The sequence below is a fragment of the Microcaecilia unicolor genome, chromosome 13, assembly GCF_901765095.1.
Source record: "Microcaecilia unicolor chromosome 13, aMicUni1.1, whole genome shotgun sequence".
NCBI classification, from domain to species: Eukaryota; Metazoa; Chordata; class Amphibia; order Gymnophiona; family Siphonopidae; genus Microcaecilia; species Microcaecilia unicolor.
In genome coordinates, this window is record NC_044043.1 from 72,373,352 (window position 1) to 72,398,240 (window position 24,889).

General features: G+C 45.9%; 1 protein-coding gene across 15 annotated transcripts in view; it reads right to left on the reverse strand.

Annotated features, from left to right (window-relative positions):
* LOC115482502 (cyclin-dependent kinase 11B) overlaps positions 1-24,889 on the reverse strand; it is a 60,475-nt gene that overhangs the window by 17,088 nt on the left and 18,498 nt on the right. For 11 of the 15 annotated variants that reach the window (XM_030222340.1, XM_030222332.1, XM_030222327.1 and 8 more), the window contains 3 exons: positions 16,613-16,740; positions 6,892-7,023; positions 1,341-1,463 (listed from right to left, as the gene is read on the reverse strand). In XM_030222340.1, coding sequence (XP_030078200.1) covers positions 1,341-1,463; positions 6,892-7,023; positions 16,613-16,740 — 383 coding nt within the window. The remainder of the gene's footprint in view (positions 1-1,340; positions 1,464-6,891; positions 7,024-16,612; positions 16,741-24,889) is intronic. The other 4 variants (XM_030222333.1, XM_030222341.1, XM_030222337.1 and 1 more) reach the window with 1 other exon arrangement.

Below are 24,889 nucleotides of genomic sequence, written 5' to 3' on the forward strand. Positions count from 1 at the left end.
TGAGGCATCCTCTCCTCACTACCTGTAAACTACTAATAACAGCAGCAGCCGTGGCACAAATGTGAGAAGCACAATATGAGGCTGGGAGGAGAGCCTGTGCAGCTCCCATCAGTGTGTCAGTGACTGCTGGGGGAGAATAAACCTCTAAACAGGATTCTGTTTTTCCTTCCCCCGTGCATCCAAAACTAATATTGTTAATATCTGCAAGACCATTTCAACAGATAAGAGCGACTCACGCAAGGTACCAAAAGGTATCTGACTGGCTGGATCCCACTCCGTTTTGAATGCTTACGAATGACAGTGGTTGTTTGTGCTCGTTGCTAAGCAAGGCTGTTTTCAGCCAAGGGAACACTGGGACAGTTCCAATTCCAGAACTACTGGATGAAAGGATGCAGTGGGATGTTAAAAGTCAGAACATGGAATATTATCCATCAGCCAATCAGCTGTGAGGGGCTGCCTGCTCCAGCTGATAAATCTCAAGTCTTGCTGAAGGTTATTAGCCAGAGCAATAGTTTAACACAAAATAATACTGATTCCCCACCTCAAAATATTATGTGCTCTGGATGTTTACATTTTACTTCATTTTGCAGAACTGAAAATTCCTGCAACAATGGATGTTGTCCTTTGGTTCAGAACTTCTGAGCAAAAACAATATTGAGGTAAACCCACTTTAAGATTCTAGCTTAAAAACAGAACTGTTGCTGGTCTCCTGTGAAAGGGCAACCACTAAGGCTTCTTCATTAGCCCTGTGGGACAGCAATTACTGATGGCATCTCAAGGACTGCCTGTGCACTGTTTTGAACTCAGCAGATAATATGCGAGATTCAGTGAAAGATCAAGACCATAAAAACAATGCACCACTGGAAGGGTAACTGACATCTTCTAAAAGATTCATCACAGGGAAATGAAACAGAAGAGCCAAAGAAGAGTTCTTATAGCAAGAGGAATTCAAACATTGAAAGCAGCACAGGCAAATAGTCTAACTGGTTTCAAACAGGGATCAGATAAGCCTACGGAAAATAAGTTTAACAGTTTAAGTGCAGAGTCTGGAATATCATCACATACACGTTCATGGCAACTCTAAACCATGACCACTGGAAGGAAATGAAATTCTCCATGTCCCACTTCTTGTACGCTTCCACCAAGCGCTCACTGCTTGGCCCTCTAAGTGACAGGACGCTGGGCACAATGGTCTGATCTGTTATGGCAGTTTTTGTAAGACTTCTCAGTTCAAATCCTCCCTCTGTTATTGACATGCTTTGGTAATTCTCCCTAGACTTCAGCTCACTGTTCCATGGTTAACTGGGGACAGTAGTTGATTGCTAAAAACACCTTTCTACCTGGCCTCCTGCAATCACTTTGCTCAAATCTCTCTTTCTGCTGCCGGAAGGGACTGTGGCTTCGATAAGTCACTTTCACTTTGTCTCCAGGTTCTTCCCTCGCTGTTCTATGATGAGCAGCCACTAGTGCAGAATAAACAAAGAAAAAAAAAAGGAGAAGAAAAACAAACTTACTATTGGTTCTCTCTGCTAAATTGTTATTTTGTCACTAAAAATCAAAAGAATATTTCCGTTGCTAGCTTTTGCTTTTAAGGCATCCGTTTCATTCTTTGTCCTGTTTTACAGTAATACTGTCGTATAAGACCACTGTAACCAGTTTGGCAATTATATGAAACTTAAAAACTCTATACCATTGTTCTAAGTGCTTACATGAGAATTGCAGCTAGAAAACTCTATTGCTACCCAATGTGTCATAAATCCAGTGACCAGTTGTCAATTAGGGAATCTTTCTAGATACCAATTTTTATTAGCAAGTAGCCAGTCCACTGTAGAGGGTTTTTTGCTGCTCAGTCTACTATAAAATCAAGTCATATCCCCCCCCCCCCCCCCACCACTAATGGAAGGGATGCATCTGAGGGAAGAGGGTGAGTGAAAGCAGCCTTGTTGGAAGTTGTTACATGTTTTGCTGCAAGAGACACAGCTGAAACTTACTGGACCCAAATACACACCTCCTGCTCAAGGCCAAAATATGACCATTATTCCATAATCTACTGCTGGGCATCATTTACCATTTTTAATGGTTTATTATTTTGTTTTATTTTTATTTTGCAAATAAAGTAATACATGGAACTATTATTCACTTTCTATACCACCTTTTGTCCATTAGCATCAAAGTGGTTTACAATTTACAAAGCTCTATTTAAGGCTTAATTTTAGGGGGAACGGCCTGGAACACAATTCAGCCACTTCTTCAGAGCAACAGAGACGTTCTGCTTCAATCCCTCCCTTCCAGGAAGCTTTCAGGGAAAAGGAGGAGAGGGGAGGGGAGGGAGTGGGCCTGGAGCACAGCAGAGAACAGTCACTCTCCTCCTTAATCCAGCCCCTCTTCTCGCTTGCTCCTTGCCCATGGCCCCTTCCCCAGCTTAATTCAAATGACTACATTTGGGCAGAGGAAGTTAGCAGTGCAGAAATGGCACAAAAATAGGGTGGAAGATCCAAGGGAGACAATGGAAAGGGTGAGAGAATATTAGGGGAAGTGATGTTTTCCCACTGTTTATCCAAAAAAACCACATCTCTTTCTTTTTGCACTAGGGTTGTTTTATTAGCATTTATTGGTTAAAACCTACAATCAGAAACCCCAGATATGATAGAAGTCCATAAGATGAAGAGTGGAGTGGAACAGGTAAATGCAAAACTGTTGTTTACTCTTTCACAAAATACAAAGACTTGGATGCACCTAATGAAGTTACTAAGTAATAATTGAAAATAAATAAGAAAATATTGTTTTTTTTACTCAACTCATAAGTCCTGGAATTTATCATCAGAGGATGTGGCTAGTTAGTTACAATTAAAAAAGACTTGGGCAAGTTCTGGAGGAAATGTCCATAAATCATGGACTAAACCTTTGGAATAAGCTACGTCAATTGGCCACCATTGGAAACAGGATGCTAGACTTAATAGACCTTGGTCTGATCCTGTATGACAGTTTTCATGTTTTTTTATAATAGGCATTTTTAGACTGTCTCCCTTCCACCCTGCCCTTCTGTAGCATGGGCAAAAGTAGCCATAGAGAGTGAGGGCAAGTTTAAAACAAGAATTTTACTTGGGTAATCTGTTTGATAGTTGCTCTCATGGCTGAAATTAGAAGGATTTGCTCAGGATGGAAACTGTAGCTAGAAAAATTCCACTTTGCCGGGCCATCCTTTTCCTTAGAACCCAAACTCTTCACAGGGGAAAAAAAAAATCACAAATCCTTGCAAATATTTAAGAAGGGTTCAATCCAGCAAGTAATGTGCCACGAGTAGTAAGCATGTCACTAGGCAGGGAAGCAAACAACTACCCACTAGTAGTAAGCATGCCCCTGGACCAGGGGTTCTCAATCCAGCCCTCAGAGCACACCTAGCCAATCAGGTTTCCAAGATATTCACAATGAATATGCATGAGAGATTTGCATACAAAGGAGGCACTGCATGCAAATTTATCTTATGCATATTGTGGATATCCTGAAAATCCAATTGGCTGGGTGTGCCCCGAGGACTGTGTTGAGAACTATTGCCCTAGGCAAGTAAGTAATGCACCACTGGAGCGAGTACTGTACCCATCAATAAGTTATGTGTCAATAGCAAGCCAGCAGTGTACTACTGGCAACAAGTGAGCAATGAGTCACTAGAACCATTGGCAGCTCGCAAGCAGGCAGGCCGTTCTCTGGTCATACTGGGCTCCCTCCTATTTCATTCTTTGAGAAAATACAGGTAGTAAATGGGATGCAATGACACGGAATGATTACCAGGTTAGGAGTAGCCCAGAGCAGAATGATATTCTGAGCTGAACACCACTTCCAACAAGGTGTTTTCTCATATGACATGGAAAAAAAAATAAGATACCACCTTTTTTTTATTGGACATAACTTAATACATTTCTTGATTAGCTTTCGAAGGTTGCCCTTCTTCGTCAGATCAGAAATAAATATGACTAATGGCCAACAGACAAAGTCCTCCTGTCATCTCTGTGTGCAATAACGAAGTTTTCACACAAAGTATTGAATTTTGTGTTTCGAATTTCCTTCCTCACAGGAGTATTATCTGCTATAATCATATTTATTTAAGGCAACATTACCAACATCTAACCTACAAAATACACTGTAGGTGTGTATTTCAACCGAGATAACATTTTTCCCCTAAAAAAAAAAAGGGGGGGGGGGGGGGAAATGTTAACTCAAATATAAACCAATGGTTTATATTCAAGTACTGGTAATCCTGTCTACCTCCTAACCTCCCCCATGGCATCCGGCATTCTGTCCCCAGCCCCCTCCCAACTGGAAATACTCAGTCCCTCCTTGTAACGCAAACACCCCACTCCCAGACCCGCTATAGGCCCCCTCCCCAGGCCTACCTTACAGCCCTGGTGGTCCAGTGTGAGCTGGGGCAGGAGCGGAGGAACTCATGGCAGCCATTTTAACTACAGAGACTGCACAGGCAGGAGTGTAGGAGGATCGCTCCTGCTCACTACTGGACCACCAGGGCTATAAAGGTAGGCCCAAGGAAGGGGCCTAGAGTGGGTCCTGGAGGTGGATGTTCACATTACAAGGAAAGACTGAGCATTTCCGGGAAGGGGGCAGTACTGCCTGTTACCGGGTCAGGTGGGGTGGGGACTCGAATATAAACTGATACATACAGTATGATCAGTCAGCTAAGAGTATGTCTTGTGCTGAAATATATCTAGGACAGGGGGATTACTATTCTTACTCCTGGGATAGTTGTCCTAGGATCTTAAATGACAAAAGAGCAGGCAGAAACTTTGCTAATGGGGTACTACTTCCATACAGGCTCACAGGACAGCATGCACCCAATATGCCTGGGTTCCTTCATATAATGTAAGAGGGTAGCAGGCACCCTGGAGAGGACTCCGATCATAAAACTGTCTGGGCTTAACATCTGCAGCCTCATGGGATGCTCTGGCACAGATGTCGAATGAATCCAGGAAATCAGACAACGAAGTCTAGGGCAGAACTCTGACAATCGAGCATCATGCTTTTTTCTTTAAAATAGTTCTGTTCCCAAACACAAGTTCAATTAACATAGCAGATATCCTAACAACTATGTTTCAGTGTCTCTAGTATTTTGCTCAATAAATGCAAGCTCATTATAGTAGATGCCTCTGAGAATGCTCATATCTTAGATCCAAGAGAAAGGAGAAAAGGCATCTATGGGAGAGAGTTACTGCATGAAAAGCAGGATACTCTGTCAAAGCCTGAGATTTTCATCCTCTGCAAGGAGCTCCCACTTTTTAATAAGTTTGTCTTACTGTATGCTGACTTCAGTACCACGTGCAATAATCCAGCAGTCCCCTGCATTAGTAAGAAATGTCTGTTTTAAGCTTCTGTTTGAGACTTTATTTAAAGTTATTTCCCTACAGTCCTGAGGGGCCAACATACTGAAAAAGAAGCCACAGATTACATCACCCACACTGGTGTCTAGTTCATGCAGTGCACATACGAATCTGTGATAATCTACTAGAAACAGACCAATCAGATCTAAGATATGCGTGTCAATTTGTGATATACCTTTAAATAATGTGGCTTCAGGAACACTGAGGAGCCTTTTACTGATTTTCACAAAACTCATAAGTCAAATTTTTTAAATGAGCCACAGTAAGTATTTCAACAGAGTGGGGATGGATGTTTTCCAAAGACATAAAGGTCAGAATCATATGCTGCCAGTTTTGCCACTCTAGGAAATGCTCAACTCTGACCAAAAGAATTTGATACTGTGTATATGAAGCTGTTCCAGGCTGGTTTACTAAACATCAAATCTCTACATCTCTTCTGTTTCAGCTTTCTTTTTATTTACACCAACTATATAAAGGCACCTCAGCCCCCAGGATAATTTGAGAGACACTGGATCTGGTAGACAGGAGAGAAGGATCTGAGGCCAGACATAATATCTTGGGCATGGCTGACATACCCCAGGGCTGCCGGGGGGGGGGGGGGGGGGGGGGGGGGGGGGCAAGATTGTCCAGGCCTGGCACCAGCCACAGAAGTGTCACATTTGTTTTTAGTGATGCTGCAGCCAGCACAGCCTTGCTCAGTCAGATTCAGCATTTTTCCTTCCCTTCCAACCACCCCTCCCCCAGGTCCTCTACTTGCCTCAGAGTCACTGGATGGCAGTCAGCAGCAAGCGAGAGAATGCTCTGCTGGCCATGGGTCCTTCTTCCTGCCGTGTCCCACCTATGCGGAAACAGGAAATTACTTCACAGGAGGAGAAAGAAGGACCTGTGGCCAGCAAAGCAGTCTCTCTCGATTGCTGCTGCCTGCCAGCCAATGACTTTACTTTTGACTGATGGTGCCATGGGGGGGGAGGGGAAGCAGCAGCAGGGTCCTTAAGATTGTTTGCCCTGAGCCTGGCTTTGTCTCTCAGCAACCTTGACACACCCCTTCTTCCTTTGTGACTTTCCACAGAAATACTTCCCTTTCTCCAGTTAGTTGGGTATGAAATTTTCTCTGACTTCTTGAGGCAGCAGCTAATCATGAAGAAGCTGCATGAAATAACCATTACATTCCTTTCACAAATCCCATCTCCAGAAGCCCTGGCAGAGGATGCAAACAAGTGGTGGAGCCCTTTCATCCCCAAACCTGCTAACTCCCTAATCAATTTGTATCTTTCTTTCTCAAAAGAAGCCTGGAATAATCATTGAGATGTCTGCAATGCAAAATTTGTTAGCTGCATTAGAACTAACTGTTTGGGAAATTGCACTGTTATACCCAGATACATTATAAACAGAGTGCAGTGTACACATTGCCTCAGTTTCTAGTTTGTATCTACAGTGCAGTACAAGAATGCTACCATTTTGTGACAATAACATTATTAAAAAAAAAAAAATCCAGCAAACTTACTTTGCGTGCTAAATTCTACAAGTATCCTTGCATCTGCAATGGGAAACTCAGTACTGCACTGCATTTTCTCACCCTCTGAGTCTTGCAAGCTTTCTGCCTTTCTGCGCAGATGAAGCGCAGGTCCTGAGAGCCCTGGAAGGCAGGTATACTGTACGTTTACAGGTTGGTAAGCTAAACTGGCATGTTTGTTACAGTGTGAGGCAGTGGTGATTGAAAATAAAAGTCACACAACAAAATGCTTTTTGCAACATCAGACTAGACCCAACGGCACCTTATGTCAGTGGTTCTGAAACTGAAGGAAGGTGTGAGGTGAGAAGACCCAAAAGAAATCCATACAAAATGCAAGAAGGCCAAGAAAGGAAGCTGCCAGTTTTGCATCTGTACTGTCTGAGCAAAGAGGCTTGCAATGTTCATAATAGTGAGAATTACTACTACTGATGTGTTAAGCAAGCTGATTTCACAATGGACCTAACTGTGTCACAACTTTTTGGGAAGTTTCAAAAAGAAGAAAAAAAGTTTCAGAACCACTGACTGGAAATATTGCAGTGGACTGGGGCCACTCTCCCTGTACCACAGGCTCACTGACCACTCAAAGAAATTCCCTCTGCATATATCATGAAGAGACACACAGGAGAAAGGACAAGGCACTATTACGTGCCCTCTGTCCTACATGGACCCCTCTGTTTCTCTTCTTTTAAATGCAAAGTAACACCCATGCAGGAAAGAAAGGTGCCATAAAACAAACAAAAGGTCACTCAAATTAAAAGACAAAAGGGCTCATTTTCAAAGCACTTAGACTTACAAAGTTCCATAGTAACTTATGGAACTTTGTAAATCTAAGTGCTTTGAAAATACGCCTCCAGGTATATTAAATCATTAGCTGAAAAATAGCCCAACAGCTGATTACTAGTAAATCCCATCCAACATTCCATTTTATGTCACTGTATATGGCATAGAACATACAACAGTTGTTCACTCCCTGGACTGATTTTATGTTAGGTCAGGGCTACTCACTGCTATCCTAGTCACCCCACATCCAGTTAGATTTTTCTGGATATCAACAATCAATATGCATGAGTAAATTGCATACACTGGAGAGCTAGCATATAAAGTTGATATCCACAATTAACATGCTTGAGATGAATTTGTGTATCGGAAAATTTGGTCTTATTGGATAATTTTCTTTCCTCGAGTCCAAGCAGACCAGTCCAGAATATGTGGGTCATGTTCACCAGTCAGCATAGAGACAAACTACAGAGCTGCGAGCTCTGCCCTATATTAGCCACAGTTTCCCAGTAAGCTCTCTATTAAAGCCAACACAGACCAATCATTTTCCCAAATGGACTGCAAAAAATTCTGGGCTTTTCATGAGACCATCTACTCCCAAGGACTTAAATCCAGGATTATACAGGCCAAGACCAGCAAGGTGAGACACACAGGGAAATACTCCTACATCCCCCCCCCCCTCATCTTACCTAGGGAAGTTCAGACTTGGAAGGGAGGAGAAAGAGGAGCCTCCCGTCAGCTACCAGAAAATGAGGCGCAAATCTGGATTGGTCTGGACTCGAGGAAAAAATTGTTAAAAGGTAAGAGCAAATTTTTCCTCTTTTTTTCATCCCACCAGGCCAGTCCAGAAAGTGCTGGATATAGCAAAGCATTTTTCAAACTGGATGGGATGACAACACCCCTGCTGAGTGGACTCCTGCCCCCAAAACTGCATCCTCTCTGGCCTAAACTTCCAACCTGTAATGCTTCACAAAGGAATGCAAGATTGACCGAGTGGCGGCTCTGCAAATCTTCACTGGCGAAATCAACTGCGACTAGCATAAGACATCATCATCCCACTAGTCAAGTGAGCCCACAGACCTTTTGGCGGCTCACAACCCTTGAGTACATATGCTGAGACAATTGACTCCTTAATCTAACAAGCTATAAATGCCTTCGTAGTTTCTTCGTCTTTCCTGGCCCCTCCAAAAAACACAATCTGTTCTGCAAAACCCGTTAGTCACTTGCAAATATTGCAGAAACACCTTGTGGACATCCAAACACCTCAAGCATCAAAACACCTTCTCCCAATCTTCCTGATGGAAGGACAGCAAGGAAGCCACTTGATTGATATGAAAGGCCAAGACCACTTTTGAAGAAAGGAAGGGACTGTAATGGACACCCCTGTTTCGGTGAACCACAAGAAGGGATTTCTACATGATGAAAGCTTGTAATTCCGAAATCCTTCTGGCTGAACAAATGGTGACCATAAAGACAATCTTTAAGCTAAGATCCTTCACAAAAATTGACCATAACATCTCAAAGTGTGGCACTGTTAGTGCCTGCAAACCAGACTGGTGTTCCACTGTGGCACAATATCACATACTAGGGGTTCCAGATTAGAGAACTGCACGACAGCGGGGTTGGCAGGATTCCAGCGGGGATGGACCTAGGTCTTGCAGGGTTCCCCGCGGAAATGCATGGTGATTGGAGCTTTGCCTCCCCTCCCCTGAGCCACAGGGTGCTCTCCCAGCACATACCTCAAGCCACACTGGTGCTCTAGTGGATTCTTCAAGGCAGGAAAGATCCCCAGTCTTTCCTGCCCACTGCTGCTGATCCTCTTGCTGTCGCCGCTTTTTTAGCATGGCTGCCAGGACTTCCAGCGGCAGTCATTTTAAAGATCTTTCCTGCCCCAAAGAAGCCACTAGACCACCAGGGTGGCTTGAGGTATGTGAAGGGAGGGCACCCAGGGCTGGAGGGGAGGTCTGGAGTCATATGTGGGAGGGGGGGGGGGGGGGGGGAACTGTAAAAAAGCAAAGTTAGTATCTGTTTCCCCTTCCTCGCACAGCCATCACTGCTGTACACTCAAAACAAAGCAAGCAAACCTATAAGCTGCTGAATCCACGTTGTCATTCTTTATTGTTGGTGGCATTTTTATTTAATCTCACTTATACTTTCAAACATGCCGGCTTGTGCACACGGATGTACACAGAAGTATAATAATGGAATAACTTTTCATAGGTAGAGTAGTAATTTGTTATAAATTGTAATCAGTATCTCACTTGGAGGGGCTAGTTAAAGGGATACCCTAGTACTGTTATATTCATGCAGAGATTATTTTTTCTCCTGGTAAAGGACCACTAAAACAGACATCATGTTAAGAGAATCAGGTGCTCAACATCCAGAGCTTCTATGTATCTATTTACTTATTTCTGACATTTATATCCCACATTAAACATGAATTAGATTGAAACCTGGGAGCATTTAAACATTTTTTTTCCTGTGCCTACATCAAAAGAGAAAGATGGCATGTAGGAACTTGCTCCTTTTGTTTTGTGGATTGCAGTGGTATATTATAAAAATGCACTTGCCTTTTTTTTTTTAATGCCCAGTTGGGTATATATGCTAATCTCAACTTTGTTAAATGTTTCAGATATATCCATCTACCTGCTCCCATAATACAACTGAATTCTATTAATCTCTCACTGTATTTTCAAACGTAAACTACATTGAATCTGAGTTTGCTTGGGATAATATGTGATATAAATAATCTTTTTGCTATTGTTTTCAATAGCATTTGCTATCGTTTTGGGTGAACCAGTGTGGCGGCAATCTCCGCCTACTGGCTTCAGATAGGCTCACCCTGTCTCCTGTTTTATCTAAACTTGGTAAAAAGAGTGAAGGGAGTGTGGGTGCAGAGAAGAGGGAAAAAAAGATTGGTAAGGGAGACATACATGGAGGACTGGGGAAGGGAAAACATAGTACCATAGTAGATGACGGCAGAAAAAGACCTGCACGGTCCATCCAGTCTGCCCAACAAGGAAATAGAGCACATGGGACAGAAGGGGACGAGCTGCTCATGAATATGTGTATATTACTTAATTTTGTATTTAGCAGAATACGGAAGAAAATGATTTATGTTACTTTAACTAGTATTTTTACTGCTTATAGAATCTGGCATCCTTGGGAGGGGGTCAAGGTGACTGCGGCACAGCAAGGGCAGGACAGGCAGGGCTGGGAAGGAGGAGATTACTTGAGACGGGGACAAGTTAGCTTCCTCACGGGGACAGGTTAGATTTCTGTCCCCATGCAACTCTCTATTTCAGATGTGCCGCTCCTTTAAGGAAATGCAGAACATTTGGATGGCCCCTAAGGGAATTACCTTCCAAATCTACCCCTTGTAAAAGCTGATGCCACTATGTGGACTTTCAATAAAGTCAAGGCCAAACCCTTCCTGCAAAACCCACAAAATCTGAGCTACCGAGGCTCAAAACAGAGAAACTGCCTGCTCCGTACAACAGCCTTTAAAAATTCATTGACTCTAGCATAAGTCAAGAAACTGGACTACGTCCTGCCTGCAGGAGAGTGGTAATCGCTGGCTCTGCACAGCCCTCACACAGTGCAACAGATAGGACATGTTCTTTTTGTTTCCCCAGCTTGGCTGAGGGGCAGAGAAGACTGCAGGCAATCATTGCTGGCTAGGGTGATTCAAGGGCCAGTGCCCCAGCCTGTGGAAAAGCAAAGTTCCCTTGTTGGATTCTGTGGAGGTGCTGCAACAGCAGGGGGCACTTCCTCCTCCCTCACTGGCAGGTGAGGGTGCAGGGATGGCAGAGTACCTCACCGGAGGCACAACAAGGCATGGGAGACTTTTCCCCCAAGTTGATCCCGTAGTTACACAAGGCTTTTTCGCTGTCTCCAGAGATCCTCAGAGGCCCTGGCCTGTGAAAGCTCATCTCAGGCCAAGAGGATGAGGTTGGCAGACTCAGAGGATGTGGACAGTCATTCAATGGCCTCTAGCAGCACAGACCAGTGATCCTCTGTCAGTGCCTTGGGCAGATCTTTGTCCCTCAGGGACCTCTTGGAAACTTGGCACTCTACCCCAACAGCAGTGTGCCTGTTCACAAACATGAACTGCCACGTACAATTTTGCAAGTCTAGGAGTCCTTAATTATTATGGAGCCCATGTCCCAGAAACTGGGAACTGTGGGGGATCTGATTCTTGAGGGCATCCAAAAGCCCACAAAGGTGATTCAAACGCTCATTTAGACAGAGTAGGAGATCCCTGAATCTGGCCTATGTGTTGACAGAGCTATGGGGAAGCTCTATTTCCAGAGGAAAAAGAAAAGTTGAAACTCCCAAAGGTAAATACTTTGGTCTCAGTAGTGATCAAGAGGACAACAATCCTGTTAGAAGCTAGTACAGCTCTTAAGAATCTGCAGGACCGTAGGATGGAGTCCTGCCCTCTACTATCCATATGATATTCCTTTTCTTCTTTCATGTACGTAATGGCATTCTTTTCACTTACTTTATTTGAACTATACACCACTTTGGTTTATTGAAGAAAGGCAGTCTATTAAATCCAAAATAAACAAACATAATTAAGCAGGCCTTTGGGCTTCGGCAGCAGTATATAGTGACTACACATCCAGGACCTATACGAGATGTATTCTGCACATGGGAGAGTGCGAGGAAGAGAAGGACCACAAGATTGCGGCTTGCTGGAGATAATAATCTGATATTATTAGGACCTCTGTCAGGTCCATGTCGATTGCTGTTTTCACAAGGCGCCTGTACTGGTTGTGGAACTGTCAGCTGACATGGCCTCAAAGACACAGTTTACCATACTCTACTTTCAGGGTAAACGGCTGTTTGGAGAGAATCTGGAAAAGATTTTATGTCTATATTTAAAACTTGCTAAGATTGTGAAGGACCTTGATAAGGCCAGACCCCACAGGCTCCCAGAGGATAAGTGTAAGAGTTCCTTGCATTCTGCAGGAAATTTGTGTTTCAGAGAGGTGATGCATTACCGTCTGGGCAGGACAAGTTCTAACAAGTGCTCTTAGCCTCAGAGTTGAGGGTCTTCCTTTTGCTTTAACCAAAAAAAGGTGTCCAAAGAGCAGAAGGCCACAGGGGTCTCAAGGGGTTCCAAATTATTGCTTAGGAGTCCACTCCTCACTAAAGTGAATAAGTCAGTTGTCCACTTTTATTTTTATTTTTATTTTTTTTTAGAGAAGTGGACCCATGTGACTCCTGGATGTGGCCCACAGTGAGTACATGCTAGAGTTTCTCAACCATGTGCCGATTCTATTATTATGTTTTACCAAGTCACGTGCTGGTCAAGCAGGCAGCGGTGCAATCCACCCTTCAGAATTTACTGGACCTCAGTACAGTAGTGCCTGTTCCAGCAGAAGTCACTAGTCCATGCCAAAGAAGGAAGGCTCCTTCTGGCCCATTCTAGACTTGAAGGCAGTGATTCTGGCCTGCCAGTTCCTCATTTCAGGATGGAGACCCTGAAGTCCATAATTTCAGCAGTACATGAAGGAGAGTTCCTCATGATTTTGGATCTCAAGAAAGCCCACTTACACATTCCTACATAGGAGCAACACCAGTGGAATCTCAGGTTCTTGGTCTCAGGTCTGTATTTTCAGTTCCAAGTGTTTCCCTTCAGCCAGGCCATGCAGTACCAAACATTCAAGATTATGGTGGTGATAGTGGCAGCCTTAAGGAAGGAAGGTATGAAAGTGCATCCTTACTTGTACGACTGGCTTATAAGATCTGGGTCGGAGGAGGAAAGTTGACATGCTATTGCTGGATAGTCTCAGTTCCAAGTGTTTCCCTTCAGCCAGGCCATGCAGTACCAAACATTCAAGATTATGGTGGTGATAGTGGCAGCCTTAAGGAAGGAAGGTATGAAAGTGCAGCCTTACTTGTACGACTGGCTTATAAGATCTGGGTCGGAGGAGGAAAGTTGACATGCTATTGCTGGATAGTCCAAAGGTTGCAGGCTGGGTGATCTATGTTTAATACAACCACTTGAGCACATCACAGAGCATACAGTATCTGAAGACTCATTTTGATACCCACCTAGGGAAAGTGCTCTTGCCAAGCACAGGATAACTACAGCTTCAGGAGCAGGTGTGGGGGCTGAGAACCAAAAGGTTTCCTCAAGCTTAGTATTTCTTCTATGTTTGTGCAGCGCTGTGTACGCCTTGTAGCGCTATAAAAATGCTAAATATTAGTAGTAGTAATATACAAGTCCTGAGACTGAGGATAGTGAACATAGACCTAGTGCCCTGGCTCAAGTCATGTACTCCCTGCAGTCATCCCTTTTGTCCTGGTGGTTTTTGCAACACTAGAGCTACGACTAGAGGCTGACTGAATTTCGGTTTCAGTTACGGTGCCGAAACTGGTCCAAAATCCTTTTTCTCCCTGATTTTGGTTGAAGGGCTATGGCCATGGTTTCGGTTTTGCTTGAAACTGACCGTGTGTTTCAGTGGAAGACAAAATTTTGTGCTTAACCTGTTTGTCTTCCTCCATTTTGGCTGAAATCAGACAATAAGCTTTGGCTGCAATTTTGATTTTGGCCAAAAGTATTTAGTTTTGGTTGAAAAACTGCAAAAAAGCACTTCTGGTCAGCCTGTAACTACAGCATTCGCCTCCTTTGGAAAGAAGCCTAGTCCACCTTGAAGTGGTAGTTGTGGCTGCAAAACCTAAGGGAATGCAGATGCCAGTTTCTTTTGCTGGGGAGCTCATTGTTGGGACAGGTAGCACAAGGTCTATGGATGAAGATGGAGGCGTGGTGGTGCGCTATAGAAATGATAAATAGTAGTAGTAGTAGTTGAGGACCATCAGGAGAACCTTGGTCTCCCTGATGGTTTTAGACAATATCACAGTGGTGACTTAATATCAATTGTCAGGGGGGGCACCAAAAGTTGAACTTTGGCAGAGGAAACTTCCATGCTGTTCTGGTGAGTGGAGTGCCATCTTCCTGCACTGTCAGCAGCACATATAGCAGGAACTGAGAACACCCAGACAGATTTTCTGAGTGCCACACTCCACGGTTGTATTTTCTCAGTGACCGGCGGTCCTAAGAGCACCACTACACTGTCCGGCTCACCCGACCTCTTCAGGCCATGCCAGACAGCTCCTCTGGTGAAATAGCACTGTCCTCCAAGCAGAGCCCTGGACTCGCCCATTGTGGGGGCCCCTCTCTGCCTGTGCCACTCTCAGCCATAGGACTCATTCCTTGAGTAGACGGCGGACCACAGCCTCAGCATAGTGCTCCTGGCACAACTTAAAGGGTGGGGGGGGGGGGGGGGGGGGGAGAAACAGGGCAGAAACACCCAGGAGCTTCCTCCTGGCAGCCACGCCCCATCCTCAGAGCTCCCTCTTGCCGCTGCCATTTCAATTTTTGTTTTGTTTTACTAGATCCTCTTCTCATTTCTTTCTAGGGAGAAAGCTGGGGGGGGGATCTATTCAGCCCCAGGACAGCTGGGCAGAGGAGCGGGGAGGGACCTGAACTCCTCTAGGTATCCCCAGAGGTGTAGTAGACCCCCAACAGAGCCTGGATTCCTTCCAGCTACTGGGGTACTAGCTCTCCAGCCAGAGCTGGGAGTACCACACCAATCCAGAATAAAAGGTGCATGAGATGTTTGTCACTATCTGCTGGAAACAGAGAATACTGGGGAGCTGTGGCTGAATGATGGCTAATATAGGGAAGAGCTCAAAATTCTACAATGTCTCCATCTGCTGGCGGACATACATAACCCACACATTCTAGACTGATCTGTTGGGTCAAAAAGGAAACTAGGTCTCTAGTATATGGAAATTCATCTCAAGCATATTAATTGTGGATACCCTAAAAAAATCCTATGGGGTGAACAAGACAGGTTTGGGGAGCCTTGCCTTTGATAGTTCTCTTAATATGAATGGTCACTATATATGCATCTTCCGTAAGATGTCTGAACTCTAATACAGGTTTGCATGGAGTGGTACACAGATGAAATATCTGTGCCCCACTGCCTTTCAGTGTACTGGGACCTCAACTATCTGTGCAAGGCAAAAGCTAAAACATTACAGACAGCAGTACTTACTGACCTTGAGAAAGCTGCACTCTTTATAGATCTGACAAATCTAAGAAAGCACGCATGTGATCTTAAAAATCTCTTTAGAAACAAATCTTATGTTGGCCCCATAAAAGGAATCACAATTTCCCTCATTTAATTATTGTAACTGACAGCATTCACTTTAATTTTGCTCCTCTTTAGACACACTGGGCCAAATACATGTGTAAATAATTAGACCACTGGCATATATGTGCTTATGAGTGAATATACACATAAAAAAAGCCAAAAATCTAAGCGCTATTCAGTAAATATATGCATATCTGATAAGTAGGTATACACATGGGCACAGTCACATGTGTAAATTAAACAATACTATCATTTATGCATGTTTCTCAGTAATTTGGGTGTAAGCATTTACACCAGTACTATGGCTGGCTTAAGTGCTTGTGCCTAAGTTATAGGAGCTTATTTTATCTGTTATGCTAGTACTCTATAAAGGAAAGGCACCTAAATATAGGTTCACTGTTACACAATGACCCTCATTTCTTTAATATAAATATATTTTACATAAAGAGTTTCTGATATAGATGAGTGTTTAGTTCAAAGGATGTATATATTTTACAATAAAGCCATTAGGTTAATACTGGGGAAAATGCATACAGTTTTTCAATGCCAAGCTACACCTCTGTCCTCACAAGTGAAATAAAGAAATATTGCTTCAAGGAATGTTGTTTCACTACACTACAAACTGATGATTAAATTGCTAGCTCGTAGCTCTGCCACTTCGGGGTGTTATATCGAAAAGCCCTGAAACTGGAGTACACCTATTTCTCATGGAAATTATATATTCCCTATACCAACAGCAAACACATTCCAATTTAGGCCCTCACCTTCTCGCCGGACCTCCCGCTCCTTCCGCCTCTCCTCAGCTCGCTTCTCTCGTTCTTTTTGCTCTTTCTGCTGCTCTCTCATCTTTCGTTCTCGCTCTCGTTTGCGTTCTAATTGTTCCAGACGATCCCTGCAAAGAGCAAACTGCTCCATGACACATGGCACTGAAGGTAAAATTATGTATCATACCTGATAATTTTCTTTCCATTAATCATAGCTGATCAATCCATAGACTGGTGGGTTGTGTCCATCTACCAGCAGGTGGAGATAGAGAGCAAACTTTTGCCTCCCTATATGTGGTCATGTGCTGCCGGAAACTCCTCAGTATGTCGATATCAAAGCTCCATCCGCAGGACTCAGCACTTAGAGAATTACACCCACAAAGGGACACTCTGCCCAGCTCACCACCGCCGAAACGGGGGAGGGGAATTAACCCAGCTCATCCCCACACAAGTGGGGGAGGGGAATCCGTCCAGCTCATCCCCGCAGAGCGGGGGAGGGACACCACCCCGCCGATGCGGGGGGATCTGGCTTATCCTGCAACCGCAACCGCGGGAGGAGCTGACTGACCCCAACACCGCCGAAGCGGGAGGGGTACAAAGCTGCCCTACAGCCGCACGAAGCGGGAGGGAGTGCCGGCAGAATTTAAGTCTCAATCCAGCCCCGTAAAACGGAGGGGAGAGGAATGCAGCAGCTCACTGTAACACAAACTCGTCTCAACTCTTGAAGGATCCAAGTGAAAAAACTTGAACACGAAGTCCTCTTGAAGTAACTGAAGACTAAACTTGAACCTAAAATTCAACCAGAATATAAACAGTACAGATATCTGGGAGGGGCTATGGATTGATCAGCTATGATTAATGGAAAGAAAATTATCAGGTATGATACATAATTTTACCTTCCATATCATCAAGCTGATCAATCCATAGACTGGTGGGATGTACCGAAGCAGTACTCACCCAGGGCGGGACATTGAAATCCCTGACCGCAACACTGAAGCTCCAAACCGGGCCTCCGCCCGAGCAGCCACAGTCAAGCGGTAATGCTTGGAGAATGTATGGGCCGATGTCCAAGTTGCCGCCTTGCATATCTCCTCCAAGGAGACGGACCCGGCCTCTGCCATCGAGGCTGCCTGAGCTCTTGTGGAGTGAGCCTTCAGCTGGATAGGCGGCACCTTCCCCGCGGCCACATAAGCCGCTGCAATGGCTTCCTTGACCCATCTTGCCACTGTAGGCTTAGCAGCCTGCAGACCCTTACGAGGACCTGCAAACAGGACAAACAGATGATCCGATTTCCGGAAATCATTGGTCACTTCCAAGTATCTGAGGATGACACGTCTCACATCCAGATATTTGAGAGCAGAGTATTCCTCTGGGTAGTCCTCCCTACGAAAGGAAGGGAGACAGAGCTGCTGATTCACATGGAAGCGAGAAACAATCTTGGGCAGGAAGGAAGGCACTGTGCGAATAGTCACTCCTGCCTCAGTGAACTGCAGAAAAGGCTCTCGACATGAGAGCGCCTGGAGCTCGGAAACTCTTCTGGCTGAAGTGATAGCCACCAAAAAGACTGCTTTCAACGTCAGGTCTTTCAGAGATGCCCTCGACAAGGGTTCAAAAGGCGGCTTCTGCAATGCTCTTAGAACCAGGTTGAGATTCCACGCAGGCACCACTGAGTGCAGAGGAGGGCGCAGGTGATTAACTCCCTTGAGAAAGCGCACCACATCTGGCTGTGAAGCCAGGGAAACACCCTTTAGGCGGCCCCTGAAGCAAGTCAGAGCCGCTACCTGGACTTTAAGGGAACTGAGCGACAGGCCTTTCTCCAGACCTTCTTGCAGGAACGCCAACACTGACGAAATTGGAGCAGTGAAGGGAGAAAGTGAGCCTGCTTCACACCACGCTGCAAAGATACGCCAAACCCTGGCGTAAGCAGAAGTAGAGCGCTTCCTCGCTCTCAGCATAGTGGCGATGACCTTGTCTGAGAAGCCCTTCTTCCTCAGACGCTGCCGCTCAATAGCCAGGCCGTAAGACCAAAGGGGGAGGGATCCTCCATCACCACGGGACCCTGATGTAACAGGCCCTGCTCCACTGGCAGCCGCAGAGGATCGTCGACTGAGAGCCTGATCAAGTCCGCATACCAGGGACGTCTGGGCCAATCCGGACCCACCAGGATTATCCGGCCCGGATGCTTTGCCACCCGGTCTAGCACCCTGCCCAACATGGGCCAGGGCGGGAACACATAGAGAAGCTCTTGTGTCGGCCACTGTTGGAGAAGAGCATCTACTCCCAGGGATCGAGGGTCGCGTCCTCTGCTGAAAAAGCGCGGCACTTGGCAATTGGCCGATGACGCCATCAGATCTAGGCTCGGCTGGCCCCAGCGCTTCGTGATGTCCAAGAACGCCTGAGCAGATAGCTGCCACTCTCCGGGCTCCAAGGTATGGCGACTGAGAAAGTCCGCCTTGACATTCATGACTCCGGCAATGTGGGCCGCTGACAGCTGTTCCAGGTTCGCTTCCGCCCACTGGCATAGATTCATAGCCTCCTTGGCTAGAGGGGCGCTCTTGGTACCTCCCTGGCGGTGGACATAGGCCACAGCCGTGGCATTGTCCGACAGGACCCGTACTGGCTTCAACGCCAGTACCGGGATGAACTCCAAAAGCGCCAACCGAATGGCTCCGAGTTCCAGGAGGTTGATAGACCACTTTGCCTCTGCAGGAGACCAGAGCCCCTGCGCTGTCCTTCCCAAGCAGTGGGCTCCCCAGCCCGACAAAGAGGCGTCCATCGTGACGACAATCCACTCCGGGGTCACCAGAGGCATTCCCGCAGACAACTTGTCTGTCTGCATCCACCAGCTCAGCGCCTTGCGCACTGCTGGGTCCAAGGGAAGGCGCACAGCATAATCCTCCGACATCGGAGTCCAGCGCTGCAGCAGAGAGTGTTGTAGTGGTCTCATATGAGCCCTGGCCCAGGGCACTACTTCCATCGTGGCCGTCATAGAGCCCAACAGCTGCACATAGTCCCAAGCCCGAAGAGGAGAGGCTACTAGGAACTGGTCCACCTGAGCCTGAAGTTTGACAATCCGATTGTCTGGCAGGAACACTCTGCCCACTTGGGTGTCGAATCGAACTCCAAGATACTCCAGGGACTGAGTTGGGCGCAGCTGGCTTTTCTCCCAGTTGATGATCCACCCCAGGGAGCTCAAAAGAGCAACCACCCGGTTCACAGCTTTGCCGCACTCTACATAAGAGGGGGCTCGGATCAACCAGTCGTCCAGATAAGGATGGACTTGTACTCCTTCCTTCCTCAGGAAGGCCGCGATGACCACCATTACTTTGGAGAAGGTCCGCGGAGCAGTAGCCAACCTGAACGGGAGGGCTCTGAACTGGAAGTGTTGGCCCAGGACTGCAAAACGCAGAAAGCGTTGATGGGGAGGCCAGATGGGAATATGCAAGTACGCTTCCTTGATGTCCAAGGATGCCAGGTACTCCCCTGCCTTCACTGCCGCTATAACAGAGCGGAGAGTCTCCATGCGAAAGTGCCGCACTTTCAAGGCCCGATTGACCCCTTTGAGGTCGAGGATAGGCCGGACAGAACCTCCTTTCTTTGGTACCACAAAGTAAATGGAGTAACGCCCCTTGCCAAGCTGACTTTTTGGCACCGGAACGACCGCACCCAGGCGGATCAGATTGTCCAAGGTCTGCTGCACTGCCACAGCTTTGACCGGAGACTTGCAGGGAGAGAGTACAAACCCGTCTCTTAAGGGTCGGCAGAACTCTAGCTTGTAGCCGTCTCTGATGACTTCCAGCACCCAAGCGTCTGAATTTATTGTGGTCCACTCGCCCAGAAACGAGGACAGCCGTCCTCCAATCTGCACTGGGGCGTGGACCAAGGCCCCGTCATTGGGTACGAGACCCTGGGGGAGGACCGGAGGGAGCACCTCCGGGACGGCGGTCTCTGCGAAAGGAATGCTGCTTGGGGGAGAAATTCCTCTTGAAGGAAGAGGGGGCAGAGGAGCCCGACCTGCCCGGGCGGTACCGACGGGCTTCCTGAAACCGTCCTCTGGAGGTACCGGGACGAGTACTAGCCCGAGCCCTGACCTCTGGTAACTTCTTGCCCTTAGACGTGCCGAGATCGGTCACGATTTTGTCCAGCTCGACCCCAAAGAGCAGCTTGCCTTTAAAAGGCAATCTAGCCAGGCGGGATTTAGAGGCGTGGTCAGCAGACCAATGCTTCAGCCAAAGCCACCGCCGCGCAGAGATTGTCTGAGCCATGCCTTTAGCTGAGGCCCTCAAGACATCATACAGCAAGTCTGCCAAATAGGCTAAGCCCGATTCCAGGGCCGGCCAATCAGCCCTCAAGGAATGATCCGAGGGGGAAGCCCGCTGCACCATAGTCAGGCACGCCCTAGCCACATAGGAGCCGCAAACTGAGGCCTGCAAACTTAAAGCAGCCGCCTCAAAGGACGACCTTAAGGCCGCCTCCAATCTTCTGTCTTGGGCGTCCTTTAGGGCCGTGCCACCTTCCACCGGCAACGCCGTTTTCTTAGTCACCGCAGTGATTAAAGAATCCACGGTAGGCCACAGATAGGCCTCACGTTCACTTTCAGGCAAAGGATAGAGGCGGGACATAGCCCTAGCCACTTTAAGGCTCGCTTCCGGGACATCCCATTGAGCCGAGATTAAGGTGTGCATGGCATCATGCACGTGGAAGGTTCTAGGCGGGCGCTTCGTCCCCAGCATAATGGCAGAGCCAATAGGGGCTGAGGGAGAGACGTCCTCCGGAGAGGAAATCTTCAAAATGCCCATGGCCTGCACTAACAGGTTGGGCAAATCCTCTGAGCTAAAAAGCCGCGCTGCAGAGGGGTCATCCGCTCCAACCGAGCGGGGATCCGTCTCCTCCAAGGAATCCGCAAAGGACCGTTGGGAAAACTCAGATACGCTGCCCTCATCTACATCGGAGGAGACAAAGTCCTCCAAGGCCTGGGAATCAACCCGAGGGCGTTTACCTCCGGGGACCTCAACCTCTTTACCAGACGAGGGAGCAGGGGCAGCGTTTTGCATAAGGAAGGCCTGATGCAGCAGCAAAACAAACTCGGGGGAGAAACCCCCCAGACTGTGCACTTCCGCAGCCTGGGCTACAGCCCTAGACGCACCCTCAACCGGCGCTCGCAAGAGCGGGGGAGAGACATGCTGCGCATCCAAGATGGCGTCCGGCGCGACACTCCGCGAAGGAGCCGCGCGGGAAGAACGGCGCTTAACTTTAGCCGCTTTTGTGCCGTCGCCCAAATTAAGGGCGTTCATGGCATTAATGTCTCTTACCTCAAGGGCGGCCCAAGAAGAAGCCGTCCGAGCCGCGTGGCCGGCCAAGATGGCGGAGGCGAGCAGCGGGGGATGGGCGTTTATGGCGGGAAAAACCGCCACGCCGGAGGAAGGACCGGGACACTCATCGATCACAAAACTGTCACCCAACAAGGGCGAATCAGGCTTTAAGACCCCCGCATCCCCTCTAGAAGCGCCCAAGCGATCCGGGGAGCGACTCTTTGCGCCCTCGCCCTCCGACGCCATATGCCACGTGGAGATCAATCGGGGAACCCCCTGCCCGCTATAAAAAGGTAAAAATTACCTGCTTTCCGCTCCGAGCTGTAACGACCTGGTGTCCCAGTGAGTAGCTGCAATAAACGTTTAAATAAACGTCGAAATAAACACCTTTAAGGACGTTCAAAAATTTTTTTTTTTTAACGGAGCCAGCGGGAGGGGGGAGAAAAGGAGGGACCTGGCACCACCAGGTTTGCACTTGCTCAAAAAGAGCCCTCAACCCCAGGCACTCAACAAAACCTAAAAATTAGGCTTGGAGGCCTAGCCAGAGCTGCTGCTGTGTGTGACCACCACCTGCTGAGATAGAGAACATACTGAGGAGTTTCCGGCAGCACATGACCACATATAGGGAGGCAAAAGGATTGCTCTCTATCTCCACCTGCTGGTAGATGGACACAACCCACCAGTCTATGGATTGATCAGCTTGATGATATGGAATGTCAGATTAAAAAGGGCCAAACCAAAAATCCAAAACTCTCTGGTACATCAATATATATAAGTACAAACAGAATCAAGAGAAAGCACTGACCAGTTTGTTTCCTGGCTGAATTATCTGGACCCACATCAAGGGTTCACTATGTCTAAACATTTGGACAACATTTCTTTTTTGGACACCTGGATTTATAAATCACAAGAAGAATTATACACGACAGTCTATTGCAATCCTATGGACTGCAACACTTTATTCCGATTTACTAGTTGTCATCCTTTTAAGTTGAAGAATTCATTATCCATCGGCCAATTTATGCGGTTACATAGAATTTGTACTATGGACAGTATGTTTAAACAAGCCCTTATTTTGGCCAACAGATTGAAGGAGAGAGGGTATCTGGACTTTTGTGTTCAACAGGCTTACAAGTAGGCCTCGTTTGCACAGAGATCATTACTGTTATTGGACAGACCTCGAGAAAGCAGGGACAAATTAGTCTGCGTATTAAATTTTTCTACCTTGGCCCCTCAAGGGGCCCAATTATTGTAAAGACATTGCAAGGTTCTAACTTTCCATCAAGAAAACTAAAGCACGTAACGAACATAACACAACTCTTCCACTCTACGATTCCTAATGTGGATCTGCCACATGAACTTTATCACACCACATTGTATTTGTTCTCACTGGAGTCTGCAAACGCCCTCTGGTAATATGTAAGCCACATTGAGCCTACAAATAGGTGGGAAAATGTGGGATACAAATGTAACAAATAAATAAACAAATAAACAATGTCCTTGCGTAACTTACATAAGAGGTCTCAATTTAAAGGATTGTTTAGTACATTCTAGATTGGATTCTAGATGCCAGCTTCACACTATTGGAAACCATGAACCTTGTGGTTCTTGTCAATTTTGCCATCAGATTTTTTTCTATTTCAGAACAGCAACACCTAAGGACAGACATTTGTTACAGACGAAAGCATGTTACCGTCAGTCCATGTATGTGGTCTATATTATACTATGTCCCTGTGATTTATTTTACATGGGACATACCAGCCATAAAGTAAAGACATGTCTCATAGAACATAAGAGTTGCCTTGCTACTCATACCCTTACAGCACCACAATGTTTACAATTTCATCATGAACTTGCAGATTTAAGATGGTTTATTATTGATCATGTACCTGCTCTTGCTCGCAGCAGTGACCGGGAGGCAGTCCTGGCCTGCCAAGAACAATTTTGGATTTTTTAAAATTACAATATGTTTTTCCATTAGGTTTAAACTAAAGTATAGAGTGAAACATTATTATATGATTTTACATTTTTTTTAGTTCATTGTAGGGTGGGTGGTGGATTTTGTTTTAAAGAAATGTAATTTTTGAAGAAATGAAATGCCATTCTTCAAATTACAGCAATATATGTTGTCCAAGTCATTTCATTAATGATATGTTATATCTGTTTAAAAAGGTTTCATCTTATATTAGTTTTTGCATTGTTTTGTCTGAATCCGTAGTTCCTTTATCAGACTTCGTTCTGTGTTTGCTAATAACCTTTTTTTCCTGCAGTGACGTAATTTTGTAGAGAGTGCTTCATTCTTGTCTGGAGCCAATATAAGCACAACTGCAGTGGATTTTTTATATGGCCGGCGACTTTTCATTGGAGAGATGCCCCTAACCCGAGTCCCTGAAGAAAGTTATTTTTTACTGAAACACATGGTGTCGGGCTTTCTTCACTGTACAGGAGTATGGCGTGATCTCTGTGTTACCTTGAAGCTTTGTACTCGTTGGAGCCCAGGGCATCATTCAAAGTTAATTGACACCGGCCTTACAAAATACGTACATTTTCATTTACATATTTATTTGTTGCATTTGTATCCCACATTTTCCCACCTATTTGCAGGCTCAATATGGCTTACAATTTTCCGTCATGACTTATGTCATTTCAGAATACATATACAATTGATAATATATATAGAACATGAATTCTAAAACAGTCAGGTAAAAAAGGGAAAATATACAATTGGTATCACATATTGAACATGGATTGCATATTAAAATTAAACAATACGATATAGGGAGAACATATAAATGGCACTGGTTTATTATAAGTTATATTATCTTTACTGCACATTTGATTTGATAGCACGTGTTGGGCACATTATTGCACAAAAAGCAGTACCACTTGGAGTGAGTTGCCTGATGAATGAAGTGCAGAATTTCGCCCTTTAGTGGTCTTGGCTACCACGAGGCTGTGTAAAATA